Below are 19833 nucleotides of genomic sequence, written 5' to 3'. Positions count from 1 at the left end.
ATTACTTATGTAAACATATATGTAGCTCATTAAAAAGAAGACAGTAAGGCTTTAAACAATTTTTATTTTTTGTATTTCATTATAATTAAACAGATTGGAAATATGTATGTTGAAATTTACAAAAAAAATTTATTTTATATGTTTTTTTTTAATTGGATATTTAAAGAATATTGTTTCAAATTTTTACCTGAACGCGATCGGATTTTTTTAGTGTTCAATACTTTAGGGGTATTCATTAAAGCAAAAATTTTCTAGAAACTGACAAAACGATACTCAAAATTTCTAAGGTTCTTACTGGACCCATTTTCCTGATATTTTTAGATCTTTTTAGCCTTATTTTAGAGACTTGTCTACATCTGAAACCATCCATATCTAAAAGTTTAAGTTTTTACTTTTTTAACAAATTTCGCACCGGTCAAAAAAGTGGCATCCACGATTTCTAAGATTCTACTAGACTAATTTATCTTAAATTTTTAGATCTTTTTAATCTTTTTTATAGACTTGTTTATATCTGGTATTATCCATATCACTAAATTAAAATTTCTACTATTTTAAAAAAATTCGAAACAGTCAAAAATTGGCTGTTTAGTTAGTTTAAATTTTTACTATTTTTAAAAAATTCAAAAAGTCAAAAAAGTGACATCAACGATTTCTCAGGGTCTATTGGAAAAATTTGTGAAATTTTTAATTTTTTTATGTTTTGATTTTTCTTGTATTCTTGCAATGTTAATAAATAACTAAGAAAAAAATATGGTAAAAATATGAATTGGCTTTTCTAAGGCACTTCCAAAATTACCTGAAATTTTGTAAATAATTTATATCTTACAATAATAAATTGCCCGATCTTTTCGCAAAAAATCGCATTTTCCACACAAAGTTTTGCAAAAAATTTTAAGATTCGAATTTCGAAAAAACCTCACGGCGTAATCTGTGGAAAACAAGAAGACTAACGAATGCTTCTTGAATTTATGATTTCGGTTTGTTCGGCATCAAGTTATGGAGGGCTCCTCAATTCTATTTTTTAGCAAAACATGATACTATCACCTTATTTTTAATACATACTTCTTCGTGAAATTTTTATACATCATTCTAAGAAAGTCATACTTTAACGTACTATTTGTTTCAATAAGAAAGAATTTAACTGTGTCGTCACAAAAAATTCATGAAAACAGGCCTGCTCTTGCACGAATTAACCTCAATTTAATATATTTCGCCTGCAACTAGAATTTCATAACTGTATATGAGCATTTGTCAATATGAATGCAATATTTAAAAATGTAAACACGGCTTGACAGTTGAAACGCGAACAATTGGTGACGAGCAACTAACATTGAAAGTGATTGAAATAAGATGACATATAACGGTAATGTAAGGTTAGGTGATAAAACAAGTGTCTTCGTGTTTTCCTCTTTGTGGCTTTGTGCGCATTGACGCAGGCAAATACACTTGAGTATTAACACGTTTAGGGAAAGTGCAAATGAAAGTGAAACTCAAATTAAAATAACATTACGGTATATTTAAAACGAATAATTGAATGTGAATACGACATACATATGTATGTAAACGTATGTAATTGTACACAACAATGACACAAACTGTATACAAAATAAAAACAGAAAATTCAAGGAAATGTAGACATGTAATGGAACTAGGAAACACTCAGTTAATAAAAAAATAAACTAAAATAAATAAAAAAAAACAAAAGAAACAAGGTGAACACATAAGAAATGCGACAGACAAATAGAGAGATTGAGAGAAAGGGATACTGTAAAACATAGAAACTGTTCTGTATATTGGTTGTACTTTTATTGTGGTTGTGTTATTTCTTATTGCACTTTACAGTTGTGTTGTGTTGTGTTGAAAAGTATTTGGTTAAAGACAATTTGCTATGTAGTATTACTTTTGTAAATTTGTTGTACTTAAATAATAATAATATATTAAATATATAGGTATTTACTTGTATACAGTAAGAATAGTCAAAATATATAGACATGTTAAAATATAATACAGATAAAAAAAAACATACATATATGTACGTATAAAATATTAATAAACGTATTTTTTGTTGAAATAAAAATAACAATATTTTTTATATGCGAATTAATTGGTTAGATAGTGTGTAAATTTGACAAACAGTACTCACCAGCATAAATCGCTAAAAATATCGAGAGGAATGAAATAACGCTTGCCAAGAATTTCGCCTCCATCTTTGGTATTGATCCGTGGTTTGTACTTTTGCGCTTATTATTGTAATTATAACAATTGTGATTTTTACAATTCTTTTAAACTACTATTGTTGATGTTGATTGGTTGCTTGCTGCAGCTGGTGTTGATGTTTATGTTGCTGTTGTGATTTGCTCGTTATTCTTTTTGCTTTAGAAAATATTGCTGCCACGTCTGTTGGTGATTTTTGTGATTTTTTTTTTAATTTTTGTTGTTGTTTAATTTAATTATTGTTTTGACTCTTGCTAAAAGTTGTCGAGATAATCTTCTTGTTTATGTTGTTGCTGTTGTTGCTATATAGTCGTAAGATAATCCGTGTTATTTACTTTTCTTGCATTAGTGATGACCTGTATTGTAAGTTTAATTAACTATCAGCTTTAATTTTCTTGCTACGATGCATATAATTCTAAATTTCAATTTCTTTTATTTAATTTTTATGTGATTAAATTTTTAACTCTTTCGTGTATTTGCTTTAATTTTGTTATCAAACGTTGGTTAACCGTTGTATTGATGCATTACATTAACGCTTAATTTGCTATATTTAATCCAAAGTTGATCGTCGTCTTCGTAATAATCGTCGTCGCAATTTAACGAGCTGCATTTGTACATATGTAAATACATTTGAAAAAGAACAAATAATGCATTTCATGAGAACAAAGAATCGTTAATCGAATAGTGACGGCAATGACGAGGACGACGGTAACAGCAACAGCGGGAATGACGACGATCGGTCAAGATACATATATACAATATAGATATGTAGGCGTTTGTCGCCAATGATGACAGTAATGTCAGGGCGCGAAAGAATTAAAAGAAAGAAAAGAAGAACACATGAAATGTTTAACCTTTGCTCTAAAGACAATGCGCATATTATTTAAAAGAAACATTTTATATTCATTTAAAAATACTCATTTTCTTATTTTCTTTTCATGTGTTTGTGTGTGATATATAATATACATATATTTCATTATAGTTAATGATTTAATATCCTTTGGGGAAATCTTAGAATCGAAATATTTACTGTACGACCTTAAGATGGCTGGTAATAGGCAAAAATAGAAAAATAAACCACACAATTAATCAAATACTGCCAAAATAACGCCGTATTTTAACGGCAGTGATGATACTGCTATAAGGAAGCATTTGTTTTTCTCGAGTCCTGTAGATTTTATAATTTTTATTTAAAATTTCATGATTTGAATTGCATTCATATATAAGTATATTTCGTACATTCTTTCTATCTCTTTATCAACCAAATCAATATATTACAGTAACACTGGATGACCAACAGATCGCACATTTAAGGCCAAAATCAGCCTAAAATATCGAACAAGCAGGCAGATGGCAAAAATGCACGGTATGATCGCAAAATAACAAACAGAAACAATGTGAATGGAAAGGCACAGACACTATTTGTTGACCGTCAGTCACCTTAAAGTACAGAACGAAAGAAAAAATGGCGCGTTGAGTGGAAACGCGAGGTGAAAGCTCTCTAGAGGCTAATATTCACGCACTGTATGTTATAATTTTGCTTGGATTACACAGTTCACACTGATTTCGTATGCTACATAGGCATATTTCAATTTTTTTATTTAAATTTGTATATATATTTATATATCGTATGTATGTACGCATGTACTTTTTTGCTTTTGGAAGCACGAGTAAACGAAACCGTACCAGTATAAGCGAAAAAGCAGGCGGACACGACAATGACGAGCACAGTACTGACAGAATGTTTTCACAAATTGAAAATCGCTACACGACAACAAGGAATTGAAATCAGCAACGACAATGAAAATTACAAGTAGTAGCCACATAAAAATACCTCTATGTCGATTATTTATACAAGACGGCGAAGCGATAACGCAAATGGAATGGCGATAAATAAAGCTATGATTGTTTTATCGGTAAATATGTTACAAGAAATTTTATATTACACCAACAAGAATTTTTTATAAAAACAGAAATAACGTCGCGACACGATGACTAACTGAAACCAAAACTAATTGCAGCGGTGACAATGACGGTAGCGGCTGCGAGCACAACATTCGCGAACGACCACAAAAAAGCGACTAATCAAGACCAAAAACGCTATGTAGTGAGCAGCCATCGATACTCACATGTTGCCACTAACTGCTAGCAGTTCGATACTCACATGTTGCCACTAACTGCTAGCAGTGGCTGGCGTAGAGGCCACGAGCTCGGACTTGCAAGTGATTAGCGAGCACCAAAGGTAGAACACAGAAAAGCGAACAAGCAAGGTAAAGAGCAAATAATCCGCAATGTACTCATTGGGGATCGGCTGATGGAAAGCAAGAGAAATGCCAGAACTTTGTCATTATAACCCGAGCTGCGCAGTGCGGTATTTACATATTTGTCTTAAATATGTGTTTTTACTCTACTCTGTTAAACACCGTTATTATCTAAATTTAGTTAACTACAAAATTTATTTCTTTAATTAATTTGACGGTTGTTTCTTTCAATTAATTATCAGTTTGGATCATTACAAAGCTTTTACATTATCACCGGCAACGTAATTGAAATCGAAATGAGAAATTTGTCGCGTTTATAGGACGGCACATATAAGAACAAATAACTAGTTGACCGGTCACCACACACTACAGCAACAACTACTTTGGAATAAACCTTAACGCAATAAACAGGCACGTGTCCACCTATTCTAAACTCCATATATACATGTGTCTGATGTAGACAATAACGACGAAAGGCGTCGGCGCCAAGAATGTTTCATGTATGGCAAACTTTAATTCGGTGCGCGAAAATTTACGGTCAGTGCCGTTGAACTAACATCACATACTTATTTGCATTCATTCTTCAGAGGGTCGTCTATGTTTGAGTAAGTGATTTTATCCCTAGCTCATGATTGTTTAAGGGAAAAATTGTATACGTATGTACATGATTTGTTAATATTTATTTTACTGTGAAATTTACACGGTAGAACTTTGCACTACTTGAAAATAACTTTCAATAATAACATTGATTTTAGTGTAATTGATATATCGGAATATCTAAAAATAGCAGAGGAAACAATTTCTGGTTCCACAAAACCGTTATCAATTTTTTTTTACATTGCGTATAGTAATGTTTGGTTGTCTATATTATAAAGTCCACTTCATTGAAAATTGTAAGGCAGGGATTGCTATGTACAATATGAATGTACCGTTGTTGTTTAAAATATTGGAATTTCAATCGCACAGCGTACAAATACCCAATATTTAAACCGGATTCTATCACATTAAACCAACTCCGAAAGCACAATCCATGATTTGTTGATGACAAAACTTCAAAACACTGACTAATAACACATATTGACACATACGTGACATACATATATATACCAATACACTCATTCGGCACATTACATTGTACTGATGACTGCTGAATACGAGATGGATGACGTTATTTTTGCTGGACACGAGTGTAAACTACTGACGACAACGCGATTGAAGCGAAAAACGAGATGAAACAATAAGAGATGAGGTTAGCTGTTGGCTCCTTGGTACTTTGGCACAACTCAACTAATACAATGTTGCAGTGCTACAATAGGTTGTACCATCACCAAGCTTAAAGCTTAAATGAAGTCAGCCAGCCATTCAGCCTCCGACAATGCACTACATTTTCTATACACATTTCTATGCAAGATTAAACTGCATTCCAATAAAAAGTAATAAATGTAGAAACAAATGCAGGCGAGCTAGGAGCGCCACAAATGACAGCATTTGTGGGTGAGGCGATGATGACGGATGCCAATATGTTACTATGTATTAAATGTTTATGTATGTATGCAGTCATTTTATACGTTTGGGTGTCAAGTAAATTTTGCGTGTGCATGTGCTGGTTAGCTATTACTAAACGGTGAATCAAATCACGAGTTAACGTCTCAGGAGAAGAGCTAGTCATTGGTAGCGAAGAAATCGGTGATGATACTTCAATCTTTCTATTGATCAATTTCTGTACAGAACACTTACACTCATATTTCAGTTGCATTTTCTTCACCTATATTGTATTTTATTTCTTTGGAGAATAAAAAGAACGAATTGTGAACAACCAATTGTTCACTAAACTCGCAGGCAAAAACAAAAATAGAATCGAGGTGCTCCGGGCTAGTTTATGGACGCAGCGTTTGCAAAGAACCATAGCGGTCAATTTTGGCCATTAAGGGGAGCACCTAAAAATTTACAGATCAGCTCCACCTTACTTTCAATCTTATGTGTCGGCTGTAGTAAACCAAATATACAAACACATGCACAAACACTCTGTTTTACCTTACGGGATATACCCAATTCTCATTTATGCAATAATCGTACAACAACAGCAACTAAGTTAAGAACAACATACGAAATGATTTTTTTCTTTCGAAGGAAAATGGCACAAACCCCACGATGAAAACGAAAAATGATGATACACGAGAACGGGCAAAAAATTCCTCCGATGGCCACGGACGGCAATGACGAAATTCTTTGCCGTTCCCTTATGTTTTCCTGCTTTAGCAGATTTTCCGTTTTGTGTTGGTATTTTTCGTAGTATGGTTAGTACAGGTGTATGAGTACTAGAGTGTATAGTGTGGATTGTAGTGGTAGAAGAGGATTTGCAGAATGGTAGTGGTTCTTTCTTCATAGAAATTTCATTTTCTTGTTCATCATCCGAATCAAATTTTACTTAATCCTCTCCTGTTCAATATGATTTTATTTCATAGCCATTTTCATGCGTTCACCTTACTCTTTATCCTTTTTTACGAATGCTTCCTTCCTTCCACGTTCCTCTTTTTTCTATCCACGTTCAATTCCAATTCACTTCGCCTTTTCACTTTTCGATTTTTTCTCGACGAGAAATTTTTTCACATTTTTTTCTTAAACTCATCACTGCACTCTTTTTTTCCCGCTGTTGTTCATAATTATTGCATTATGGCAAACTATTCGTCGTCAATACACCTCGCACTTTATAATTATTTTATGAATTTACCTAAGCACAGAATACAGAATTTTATTTTCTTCTATTCTTCCATTGATGATGAATTTTTCACTTCGCTCGCACTTCAGTCAGCGAGTGACCTTAGATGTGCGCAGGGTTGTAATAATTTAACTGTCAAAATCAACCATGTACCGATTGCAGTGAAACGTCTGGATTTTATGTAACGAGTACTGTTGTAAATAGCCGAAGTGACGGCAACACTGTTCATTAAAGAGTTGCTATTAATTCAAATAAGTCTTCAAGAACCTGTAATAAACTAATTTCTTTTATCAAGCCAAATCAAATGTCGGAATATCAACAAGAATTGATGAAGAAATCAATTTAGTATTGTGTTTGCAAAATATTATAAATAAATCTTATATTTGAGTGATGGAACGACATTATGATAGCAAAATATACGACATTTTTATTTGGGCGGTTTTGTGCTAAAATACTACATTTAATAAGCGCTCAGTTACAAATCCTGGATAATCTATAGAAAATATATAAAATAAATGCTCTTTTTGGAAATCTCATGTTTGGAGAGAAATGAATACCAATTGGACATTGAGGCATTCCACCTGTTTTAATCAAAATAAATGGGGATAATGGTAACACTGTTTATGTAGTAGACTGATAAATTTGTACTAGATTGTGTTGGGGGAGGGAAAATAGCATTCATTAGTTTGTCATCACGGTAGTTCGTTGTGAATTTAATGTGTGTTATTTTTGATTTGTTTTACGATTAATTTGGTTTATATTAGTTATTAATTCGTTTACAAATAATGTGGGGAAAGTAATTACCTTATTAAATCAACGGATATATTATTATAAGGTAAGTGCAATTAAGTTAAAAACCATTGCTGTTGACAACGCCCGGGCGAAGACAGGCTTGACAAATACCTTTGGTTAGTGCTATTGTAATTGTAAGCTTTGTTGTTGGTATATGGGCGTTGACCAAAAATTGAAATTTGTTATTATGTTTGAAACACTCAAATTCAATAAGATATTTATGAAAAATCGCCTAATACTAATGAAAAAATTTTGCAAATATGAAAAGGAATGCTGCAAAAGTGGTAGCAGGTGTCAGTGATCACCACCATCAGAGGGAAATTCGTGGAATTATATTGGCAATTCATGGCTTCGGTTTGTGTACATATCTAATATATATGTACATATACCCACATTTTTTACATTATCCCCTTAGTTAATTCGAATATTAAAATGAAAAGGTTTGCAAATTACATTTCCACTTCACCTACCAGCCAACCAGTTTGGTCATTACGCTTTGGCCCCTGGACGTGCGCCCTTCATTAATTAATTCATATTATGATTCATATAAAAGGGGTGAAAAGTATGCACTATATACATACATATGTATGAATAGCGGTAGGTGCTACAACAAAAAATATTGAATGAATTTATGTAAATAATAGGAAGCAGTAAGTTCTTCCTATACATATATAGTATTGCAAATATGCAGTAATTATATATCCACGGCGATCGCTTGAATGCGCACGCGACAGCAGTTTCTGTTTGCCATGCAGTAATTTTGGTTGCATGTGTAACTATTGCAACACTCGCAACTAGCTGAGATAGCTAGTCAAGTGTCATAGAGCACATGAAATGCATCTGATAATCTTTGTATGCATATAACTTTATGTGTATAAATGTAGTGGTGCGTAAACAACATCCGTATTGAAATAGATAGTGGCTGCAGCCGCATTATTTTGAAATTTAATCCGTCGGCTTTCAAAAGTTACCTAACACCGCTATTAAAAAAAAAATCATTTGCATTTCGGTTTACATTTATTGGAAAATGTGAAATGTAACTTGATATACTAAAAATGCGTACTGATAACCCTAAAAGTATCAATCGATAACCCCAAAACTAACAAATTAGGTCGTTCATGAAAAAACTACAAAATTATTGATTAATAGTTTATGTACATACATATGTATGTATAAATCAAAAAATAGCAGGTACACTTACATGTTTTATTACTTCTCAAAATAAAATTTGATTGTTTGGTCTACATGGAAATTTGATTATCCGCTTTTAAACAACGTCTGACAGAATAAATACACAGAACATATACTTACAATATTTGTGTATTTGTATTAATCAATCAGTATTGTTGTGGTTGCGCTTTCTCAATTCTTAAAGCCCATATTACGTAAATCATTAGTCCATTGACTTTCCGTCCGCTGAAATGAACTCTAAAAATACACAAAATGTTCTGATTTCCCAATAGGTTTTTTTTATCTTACGACGGGGAAACACAGCTATTATCCAAAGGCATCCAGTTGTTCGTATCAACGCGCCTAACACGTATCAGCCTATAGAGAATTTGGCATCGACACGCACTAATTTTAGAGTATGTTGGATTTGAGGCTATACGACGCAGTGTTTCGGAAACAGCAAATCATTTGGTAAACTTGTTCTGTTTATTTACGCGACTGATTAATTGGATTTAAAAAACTCAGAAACTCGAATTTCATGTTAACTCAACGATCATTGTTCTTTGCTTATTTTTTTACTAAGTTTAAATAATATTAAAATATGTATATGATTTTTTAAAATATTTTTGTGTTGGCTGAAATTAACATTGTATTTCGTTTGTACGAAATGTATTTTTGGCTGGGATTTAGAATAGCATCACCGGTTTTCGGGAATGAAATGGGTATCACTGGAAAGGTGACGTTCTCCAGATCACGAAAATATATATATATATATAGTTGCCGCTGACTTATAGTTTTTAAGATATTTGCATTTAATGTTAAAAAATTCACTACTTTTAACTTGATAATTTGTATGTTGTATCAATGTAAAATTGTTAATTTTTCAACTTTAAATGCAAATATCTTTAAAACTATAAGTCAGCGGCAACTAAATGTATATATTTTCGTGATCTCCTTTCCATTGATACCCATTTTATCCCCGAAATCCGGGGATGGTATTCTAAATTTTACCCGTATTTTTTTTTACTGTTCACATGTTTGTGTTCCACTGTACATGTCGTTTTTGAACATGTTCATATGTACATATAACACGGTGCAGTTCGATTTGTACGCTTGCACTACACTAAATATTTAAAATTATTTTTTAGTCGTCGTTATTCACATAAGTGAGTGGTGTTTAACCGTTCAAGCATAATATTATTAAACTTAATTTATAATCCTAATTCTTTCACTTGCAGAAAACTATAGAGAAATCTCAATGAGTCCCAAGGGGATATCGCTATGCGACATGTACTTTTTGCTGTCACTTAAACAATGTGTCTTTACGGCTGTGTTTCTTACGCTTTTGTGGAATTCAAGCACAGTCGCTGCGCAGCAGGATACTTATTACAACACCCAACAACAACAGCAATCACAGACTTTCAACCAAAACAATCCACAAAATTCCTTCCCAGGTTCTCAAGGCTACGACGATACGAATCAACGCTTCAATACTGATGCCTATAACCCTAATCTCAATCAAAATACAAATACTCGTTACCGCACAGATAACTTCAATGATTTGCCAAATGATGAGCGTCCAAACACCAGCTACGGCGCTGATGAAGACTTGAATTTCGGCCGTGGTAAAACGTCATACAATGTTAAGGCCACTTTCCTTGAATCTTTCCACTCACGAGAGCCGACTTATTTCATTGTATCATCGCGTATGGTACGACCCGGTCTTATCTATAAAGTGGCCGTATCTATATTGCGTGCTCAGTACCCAGTTACGGTGCATGCTAGTATTTCGTGCGATGGTGTGCAAATAAGTGGCGATTCCAAGGATGTGAAAGTGGGCGTGCCTGAAACTATGCTTATGCGTGTGCCGCCAACAAGCGTGGCTGGAGAATATAAGCTGCGAGTAGAGGGCTTTTACCAGGACATTTTTGGTGGTCTGGCATTCCTGAATGAAACACGCTTGGATTTCTCACAACGCTCGATGAGTATATTCATACAAACAGATAAACCGTTATACATGCAAGGCGAAACGGTGCGTTTCCGTACAATACCGATTACTACCGAGTTGAAAGGTTTCGATAGTGCGGTTGATGTTTACATGATGGATCCAAACAGACACATTGTGCGACGCTGGATATCACGGTATAAAAAATATTCAAATTGCAATTTTACTTTATAATAATATTTTTTTTTCTATATTACAGACAATCAAATCTTGGCTCTGTTTCTTTGGAATACAAACTTTCTGATCAGCCGACTTTCGGTGAATGGACCGTACGTGTTATTGCACAAGGACAGGTGGAAGAAGGACATTTCAGTGTGGAAGAATATTATCAGACCCGATTTGAAGTTAATGTAACAATGCCGGCATTTTTCTTCACCACCGATCCCTTTATACACGGTCGTGTTATGGCCAATTTCACTAGTGGTCATCCAGTACGTGGCAATCTTACGTTGAAAGCTACTATTCGGCCTATAGGCTACTTCAGTAATCAGGTTTTGAATGAAAAGTTCCGTCTGGGTCGTTCGCCCACCGAGGAAGCTGCACGGCACATACAACACCAGCAACAAATGTATTATAATCAATATAGTCCAGTACCGACACCAGAGGATGTTAATCGTAATCAGGATATGCTCTATCGCAATCAATATGTGGTTGAACGTCACTATGAATTTGAGGAAGAGTGGCCATTCTGGGTGCGCAAGCCGGACGTGGCGGAGACATATGACTCCTGGACTAATAGTTATAGGAAAACTCTACCGTTTTTGCGTTATTTTAATGGAACATTCGACTTCAAGTGGCCAATACGGGAATTGGAAGTTTTGGTACCCAATTTGGCGGGTGAGATGCTTTTCATTTTCATTTTCACAATTTTTTTTTTTTTTTTTTAAATTGCACTCCATTACAATGTCTCGTTTTTATTTTCACAATACAGGTATGGAAGTATTGATCACAGCTACAGTTGGCGAGAAATTCTATGATGAAGTGATATCGGGTTACGCCATTGCTCGCATCTATAATTCCAGCATACGTGTGGCCTTTTTAGGCGAATCTCCACAGGTTTTCAAACCAGCTATGCCGTTCACCGCATATTTGGCTGTGGAATATCATGATGGTTCACCAATTGATGAGAATCTGCTTAGAGCAGCCGTTATGGATGTGACCGGGTTTGTAGAAAGCAAAAGCGGCGGTCGACGCGAATGGCCTGCCACGCGTCTACAAATGTCTGCCTCCAGCCCAGGCATTTGGGCGGTGAAAGTGGATATACGCAACGATTTACAACTGGATGATCGCCCACAGTCACGTGATTTTCTAAATGGTGTTGAACGTATGCGATTACAGGCGAGTTTTGTTGATCCACGTGGAGAACGTGCTCAAACAGAACTTCTCATGGTCTCACATTATTCACCTCGGAATCAACATATCAAAGTTTCTACGAGCACGGACACGCCTGTCGTTGGAGAATATATCATCTTCCACATACGCACGAATTTCTACCTGGAAGACTTTAACTATTTAATTATGTCGAAGGGTGTGATCCTAATGAATGATCGTGAAACAATAACCGAGGGTATACGCACCATTGCGGTTGTGTTGAGCGCCGAGATGGCGCCAATGGCTACAATTGTCGTTTGGAAGATTACACTTGCCGGGCAAATAGTTGCGGACTCGCTCACATTCCCAGTTAACGGCATATCTCGTAATAATTTCACCGTGTACATCAACAATCGTAAGGCGCGAACTGGTGAAAAAGTGGAGGTGGCTATATTCGGTGAACCCGGTTCATATGTTGGACTTTCAGGCATCGACAGCGCTTTTTACACAATGCAAGCGGGCAACGAGTTGACCTATGCCAAAATAGTTACGAAAATGTCTTCATTCGATGAGCAAACCAATGGCACTTACAAACATGTCTGGCATACACATGCTGGCACACCTGATGAGCTTGTATACTTCCCGGCCTCCTCGTTCGGTATTGACGCGAATCGCACGTTTGCCTACAGCGGCCTAATCGTATTTACCGACGGCTATGTACCACGTCGTTTCGACACCTGTAATCGCACACTCGGCTATGGCGAATGCCTTTCGGGACGTTGCTATTCGCTGAATAAGCAATGTGACGGTCTGTTCGACTGTGACGACGGCACCGATGAGATCGGCTGTCGCGTGCGCAATGACACCGAGCTTTTAAATTATCGCAAATATCGCTTCAATCGCATTTTGCGGCACTATGAGAATGTTTGGCTGTGGAAAGATGTAAATATTGGTCCACACGGCCGTTATATCTTCAATGTTGAGGTACCAGATCGACCGGCCTACTGGATGGTGAGCGCATTCAGTGTTAGTCCATCCAAAGGTTTCGGCATGTTGAATAAAGCAATCGAGTATGTGGGCGTGCAGCCGTTCTTCATCAATGTCGAAATGCCAGAACATTGCAGGCAAGGCGAACAGGTTGGCATACGTGTGACAGTCTTCAATTACATGACCACACCCATTGAGGCGACTGTAGTGTTGCACGGCAGCAAAGATTACAAGTTTGTGCATGTTGAGGAAAACGGCATAGTGCGTTCCTACAATCCACGCACATCATTTGGCGAGCACCAATTCTTTATCTATTTGGAGGCACAGGGCACTACCATTGTCTATGTACCGGTGGTGCCGCAGAAATTGGGCGACGTTGATGTTACATTGCATGTTGCCACGCTGCTCGGCACTGATACCATCACACGTCGTCTTCATGTCGAATCGGACGGCTTGCCTCAGTACCGTCATCAATCCATACTGCTTGATCTATCGAATCGCGCCTATGTGCTGGAATATATGCATGTGAACATAACACAAACGCCGGAAATTCCTTATCAAGTAGACCGTTACTTTGTTTACGGCTCAAATCGTGCACGTATATCCGTTGTGGGCGATGTTGTGGGTCCGATCTTCCCCACAATGCCGGTGAATGCAACCTCGCTGCTTTACTTACCAATGGAATCTGCGGAACAGAACGCCTTCTCGTTCGCGGCCAATCTGTACACTATCATGTACATGCGTTTGATTAATCAACGTAACAAAACGACGGAGAAACACGCTTTCTATCACATGAATATTGCTTATCAGCGACAGTTGAGTTTCATGCGTGCGGACGGTTCTTTCTCGCTTTTTCGTTCGGATTGGAACAACTCGGCATCTTCGGTGTGGTTGACAGCGTACTGCGTGCGCGTGTTCCAGGTGAGTGCCATCATTGCTTTATTATCAGTCTCAATATATTTTAACCGATTAACTGAATCGAAAATATTTGTCTAATCCGACTAACAGGAAGCTTCATTTTATGAATGGGAAAACTTTATTTGGATTGATTCGACCATTATTGATAAAAATATGCGCTGGCTGTTGCAACATCAAACACCGGAAGGCGCTTTCTACGAAGTCACTTGGTTGCCCGATCGCAAAATGAATCGCACGAATTTCGCGAATAATACCAGTCTACAAAACCGCAATATCACACTAACATCGCATGTGCTAATCACACTGGCTTCGGTTAAAGATCTTTCTGGTTCGTTGGGTGCACGCGTTGCTCTGGCCCAACAACGCGCCATATCGTGGATCGAGCGTAACATGCAATTTTTGGAAGACACTGATGAACCATATGACGTAGCCATCACCGCATATGCGCTCTTACTCTGCAAATCACCAATGGCCGAGCATGTATTTTCCATATTGCGTCGACATGCACGCGTAATTGGCGATTTCATGTACTGGGGTAGCAAAGAGGTGCCGCAACCGCCAAAGAAATTGGAAAATCAAAAATGGTTCTCACTGCCACGCCTTCCGTACGAGTTTGACGCTTTGAATATCGAAACGACAGCGTATGCTTTGTTGGTTTATGTGTCGCGTCGTGAATTCATAGTGGATCCGATCGTGCGCTGGTTAAATGCTCAACGTCTGAACGATGGTGGCTGGGCGTCCACACAAGACACCAGTGCAGCTTTGCGTGCCCTAGTTGAGTACACCGTGCATTCGCGTATACGTGAAGTATCCTCGCTGACTGTTGAGGTCGAGGCTTCGTCGCAAGGTGGCAAAATACAAGCGCTCCACATCGATGATACAAATTTGGCGCAACTGCAGTCCATTGAGGTGCGTTATTGCCCGCAAATTATAGATATTTTTTGCTCTGTGTCTTCTTCATGAAATTTGACATAGCAGCGTTTCTGCATTCAAAGAAACTTTCCAGATCGGACCACTATAGCATATTCGTATAGTTTTCATACAAACCGAGCGTCCGAAATTAAGTTCTTATATGGAAAACATTTTTATTTATCGAGATATCTGCATGAAATTTAACCTGTATTTTTTTCTAGGGCAACATTACGATATCCGAAGAGATTTTTCAGATCGGACTACTATAGCATATAGCTGCCACACAAAGTGAACGATCAAAATTAAGTTCCTATATGGAAAACATTTTTATTTATCGAGATATCTTCACGAAATTTTACATGTATTATTTTCTAAGACAGCATTACGATATCCAAAGAAAGTTTTCAGAACGGACGGTTATAGAATATAGCTTCTTTACAAACTGATTGAAGTAAATTAAGTTCTTGCATGAAAAACCTTTTTTCTGTTGAGATATCTTGATGTAATTTGGCATGGATAGTTTTCCAAGTCAACGCTATGATGGCATAAGAAATTTTCGAGATCGGAGTGCTATAGCAAATAGCTGTCATACAAATTTAACGATCCAAAACAAGTTCTTGTATTAAAAACATCTTCACATGATTTTTATCAAAGACAGCATTACGATATCCCAAGAAAATTTTCAGATCGGACTAGTATAAAGCAAAACTGTCATATAAACCGAACGTTCCAAATTAAGTTCTTGTATGGAAACTTTCTCATTACAAAGGATATTCTCATTATAAAGGATATTCTAGCTTCAGTGCAGCCGAAGTTAACGTTTTTTCTTGTTTTAACTAAATTAACCTCTTTTCGTAACAGATACCGGAATCCTGGGGCACAGTTAAAGTGCAAGCTAAAGGCGCTGGTTATGCGATATTACAAATGCATGTGCAGTACAACGTGGATATTGAGAAATTCCAAACGAAACCGCCAGTGCCAGCCTTCGGTCTGCACACCCGCGCCATTTTCCACGGCAGAAATCAGTCGCACATATCCTACATTGCTTGTCAAAAGTAAGACCATAAACGAAATTTCTTGATTTTATGCCTGCAACAATCTTAATTCACTTTTTAGTTGGATCAACACACGCGAATCGGAACGTTCTGGCATGGCAGTGCTGGATGTCGCCATTCCCACCGGCTATTGGATACAGCAGCAGCGACTCGATCACTATGTGCTGAGCAATCGCGTGCGCAATTTGCGCCGCGCTAAATATTCGCATCAGAAAGTCATCTTCTACTTTGACTACGTAAGTGTTTATACTCCACAAGTTTATGGATATATTAATTGAATATGTTTTACTTAACTACACACAGCTCGACCAGGAAGACATTTGCGTCAACTTCACCATCGAACGCTGGTACCCAGTGGCGAATATGTCGCGCTACCTGCCCATACGCGTCTATGATTATTATGCGCCCGGTAAGCAATAGCTAAAATGTTTTATATAGCATGCTAACTATTTCTCTGACATCTAAGTATCGGTTAAAATGTGTTTTTCTTTTTTTTGGTGCTTTTCAGAGCGTTTCAACGAGTCCATATTCGACGCCTTGCCTACATATTTGCTGAACATCTGCGAGGTGTGCGGCAGTTCGCAATGCCCCTACTGTTCGATTTACAATATGGGCTGGCGCGCCACGATGTCCGTGTCACTAGTGTTCTTCAGCGTATTTATTTATCTGATGCGCAGTCGAATGCATATCGTTTTGAATTGCCTCCATTTACTCACCTAGTGCGCATATGCCATATTCGAAAACAACAAAAAATCACAACAAACACTTTTGTGCCTTCTCTTTAAACTTTTACTTCCACAATTTGAATTTGAATTTTGAAAATTTTAGTTTAGAACGTATTCTTGAAATTTTCCGCAATCGTATTTTAATTTTATTTTTTAATGTGTTCACAAATTACATACATACATGAGTAAATACATAGTTAAGCTAGAAAAGACAAATATGTATGTATAATAGATTGGCTCAATTAGCCTTATTGTACCCTCGAATCTAATTTATTTGTGAGTTACCGAGTCGATATAAGTTTTATTTTTTTTTTTTTTGATGCAGCTTAATTGCCAGCGCAGAGCTCAGCAAACGTATTCCGTCCAACACTGTGGCGCCGTCTTTTATTTTGCAACCAATTAACTATATATTAGAAACTTTTTGTTTATGTTAGTGTAGTGCATTTTTAAACTACGATTTACTTTAGTTGAAAGTCTTAAATATGATTAAAACGCATGAAATGAAACCAATAATTATTGTATGTTAAGTAAAAAACCGAAAATCTCACATGTACAAAGCTAAAATAGCTGATACTCGTATCATATAAACATATCCCCAATAGCATTTGCAGCAAATCTCGATTACTAAAGTGTCTTAGCGCATATTATTGAAATGAAAAGTGTATTTTTTGTACTAAATTCATAAATGGTTAATCAATTTTATTCGATTAACTGCCTTTTTTATATTGAAGTTTGTATTGTTGAAAACAAAGAAGTATGAAATCTACAGTAGCAATAAGTTACGTAACGTACATAGTCTTATAAACATATAACTGCATAAAACTTACATATACATACATATGTATGTATGTATAACTAATAAACCGACGTTAAGTTGACATTGTAAAAAGTATATGTAATTTAATACCATATACACACACTACTACATACAAAGAAATGTTAAGCAAGCAATTTGCAAACGAAAAGCTTTTATAAGACATGTTTTATAAGCGATAATTGTATCCGTCCTTTTTATGTGAAAAATCGAATGAATAAATAAAAATTGAACTTTTTTCACTAATATTAGAAAAAAAAAAAAATATATTTTTTGTTGTGTGAATGGTGTTCAGTGCCTGTTGGAAATTAATCGCGTCCGAAATGTAGTCGATAGTTCATCGAAGTGTTAGAGTACCCTTTTTTTGTTGTTCCAAGGAAGCGGTTTCGTTTCAAGCGGGTGACTTGCAGGTTTCTGCGTAAACTCTCGAGTAATAACGAGCTACTGCTCGCTGCATTCGGACGAAATGAGACAACGATAACCCTGTCGAAATTAAATTCGACGGTCGTGCCTCCTCGGACTTGAAGAACTGCGCTAGCTACTTTAGCCGGCAAGTTATACTGCACTCTTCGGTGGACAAGGCGAAAAGATGTGTTCACTGACGAAGAAGTTCAGAGTGTCCTCAAGAAATCAAGGGCATGGAAATACATCAAGCCAGAAGGAATAAATATACCGATGCTTAAACACACAGGCTCGACGAGAGTAAGCCTATTTCACCAAGGCCTGCAATTTGTCATTGACCAGCCTTTACATACCCGATGTGTGGTGCGGAAAATCGGAAGGTGCGCCCACTTCTGAAACCTGTATTTTGGTACTTCCAAAACCAATGGAATTGATGGCATTTGCACAAAAGCGAACGCCTATCTCCTAGAACTATTGCTGTTGTATTTACATTTGCTTAGGAGGCAAAGAACTAAACTGGCGCAACACCTAACTGTTTCCGGAAACTAACATAACACTACTGAAGAAGATTCACTACTGAAGAAGATTCAGACTTGACCGCCATTCACAGCGGAGCCATCAACACCTTTCCCGTGGCGTTCCCGTGAATGGCGTTCTTGGAGTTAAACCACCACCCATCGCAGACGAAGAGCTCCAGCTGCCGCGAGAAACGCATCTGCGCATCTTCGTTCTGGATACTGTAGCAGGTTAAACTCCTACTTATCCAGAATAGACCCTGACATACTCGATGTATGTCCTGCATGCAACGAGTCTCCGCATAACACTGACCACCTCTTTGCATGCCCCACAAACCCTACCCATCTAACACCCTCCTCCCTTTGGTCCGACCCCGTCGAAACAGCACGTTTCTTGGGCCTACCGTTAGATGACCTCGACGACAACACAAATGATATTTACCATCCCAACGGGGATTGAATCCCCGTTAAAACAACAACAACAACAAGATTCAGACTTGTCCGTTGACGTCCCGTGATGTATCACTTTGTTATCGGAACACATCTTAAATATATAACGGAGCCTCTAAGCTCTGCTTCTCAGTGTTCGCTCTGATTATTGCATACCCTCATCATTCGCGAGACTTCCTGAACTCTTTCATCTAAATAGCTTGTTTCCTGAGACTCCATTATATAGGGCTTTCTTTTAGCTATCCGATAACATTACACAGCAAGTACATATCTTCGATTTTAGGAACAGTGGGTTACCATCCCTATTCAAGTTAAGGAATTATAAGCCCGAGTGAATTTCAAAATTTCGACAAAAAGTTTCGGAGATATCAAAGTAGGATTTTTTTAACTTAGTGTGATCGGCTCTAAAAATTTTTAACTAATTTTTCTCGTAACGCAGTTCTCCGAGTCTATAAGGGAACTTTTTCCGAAGCGGCTAGAACAATTTTTGATAAGATGTCGTTTTTTTTAGACATCTGAAGTATAAAAAAATGTTTTTTTTGGAAGCCGCCATTTTCCAAAAATAAAAATTTTAACTTGTTTT

The 19833-nt window shown here is 36.7% G+C and overlaps 2 protein-coding genes across 21 annotated transcripts in view; one reads left to right on the top strand and one right to left on the bottom strand.

The window, feature by feature from the left end:
- Window positions 1–7323, bottom strand: part of LOC126753106 (uncharacterized) — a 49285-nt gene extending 41962 nt beyond the window's left edge. The window contains exons 1-3 of one of the 18 annotated variants that reach the window (XM_050464270.1): window positions 7207–7321; window positions 2743–2818; window positions 2144–2570 (exon numbers count right to left, since the gene is read on the bottom strand). In XM_050464270.1, coding sequence (XP_050320227.1) covers window positions 2144–2207 — 64 coding nt within the window. In that variant the 5' untranslated portion in view covers window positions 2208–2570; window positions 2743–2818; window positions 7207–7321. The other 17 variants (XM_050464265.1, XM_050464268.1, XM_050464271.1 and 14 more) reach the window with 17 other exon arrangements.
- Window positions 4723–18129, top strand: LOC126753102 (CD109 antigen). Of its 3 annotated transcripts, none has more exons than XM_050464254.1 (9): window positions 4723–5080; window positions 10395–11298; window positions 11361–11998; window positions 12093–14380; window positions 14468–15286; window positions 16151–16344; window positions 16406–16580; window positions 16648–16753; window positions 16853–18129. In XM_050464254.1, exons 2-9 carry the CDS (start codon window positions 10415–10417, stop codon window positions 17062–17064), a joined length of 5316 nt encoding a protein of 1771 aa, XP_050320211.1. In that variant the 5' UTR covers window positions 4723–5080; window positions 10395–10414; the 3' UTR covers window positions 17065–18129. The 3 variants fall into 3 exon arrangements, with proteins under 3 accessions (XP_050320211.1, XP_050320210.1, XP_050320209.1); XM_050464253.1 differs by lacking the exon at window positions 4723–5080 and adding an exon at window positions 7874–8029; XM_050464252.1 differs by lacking the exon at window positions 4723–5080 and adding an exon at window positions 8217–8340.
- The last annotated feature ends 1704 nt before the right edge of the window (window positions 18130–19833 follow it).

Source organism: Bactrocera neohumeralis, chromosome 3, assembly GCF_024586455.1.
Source record: "Bactrocera neohumeralis isolate Rockhampton chromosome 3, APGP_CSIRO_Bneo_wtdbg2-racon-allhic-juicebox.fasta_v2, whole genome shotgun sequence".
Lineage (NCBI taxonomy): Eukaryota > Metazoa > Arthropoda > Insecta > Diptera > Tephritidae > Bactrocera > Bactrocera neohumeralis.
This window is presented reverse-complemented; position numbering and strand designations above follow the sequence as displayed.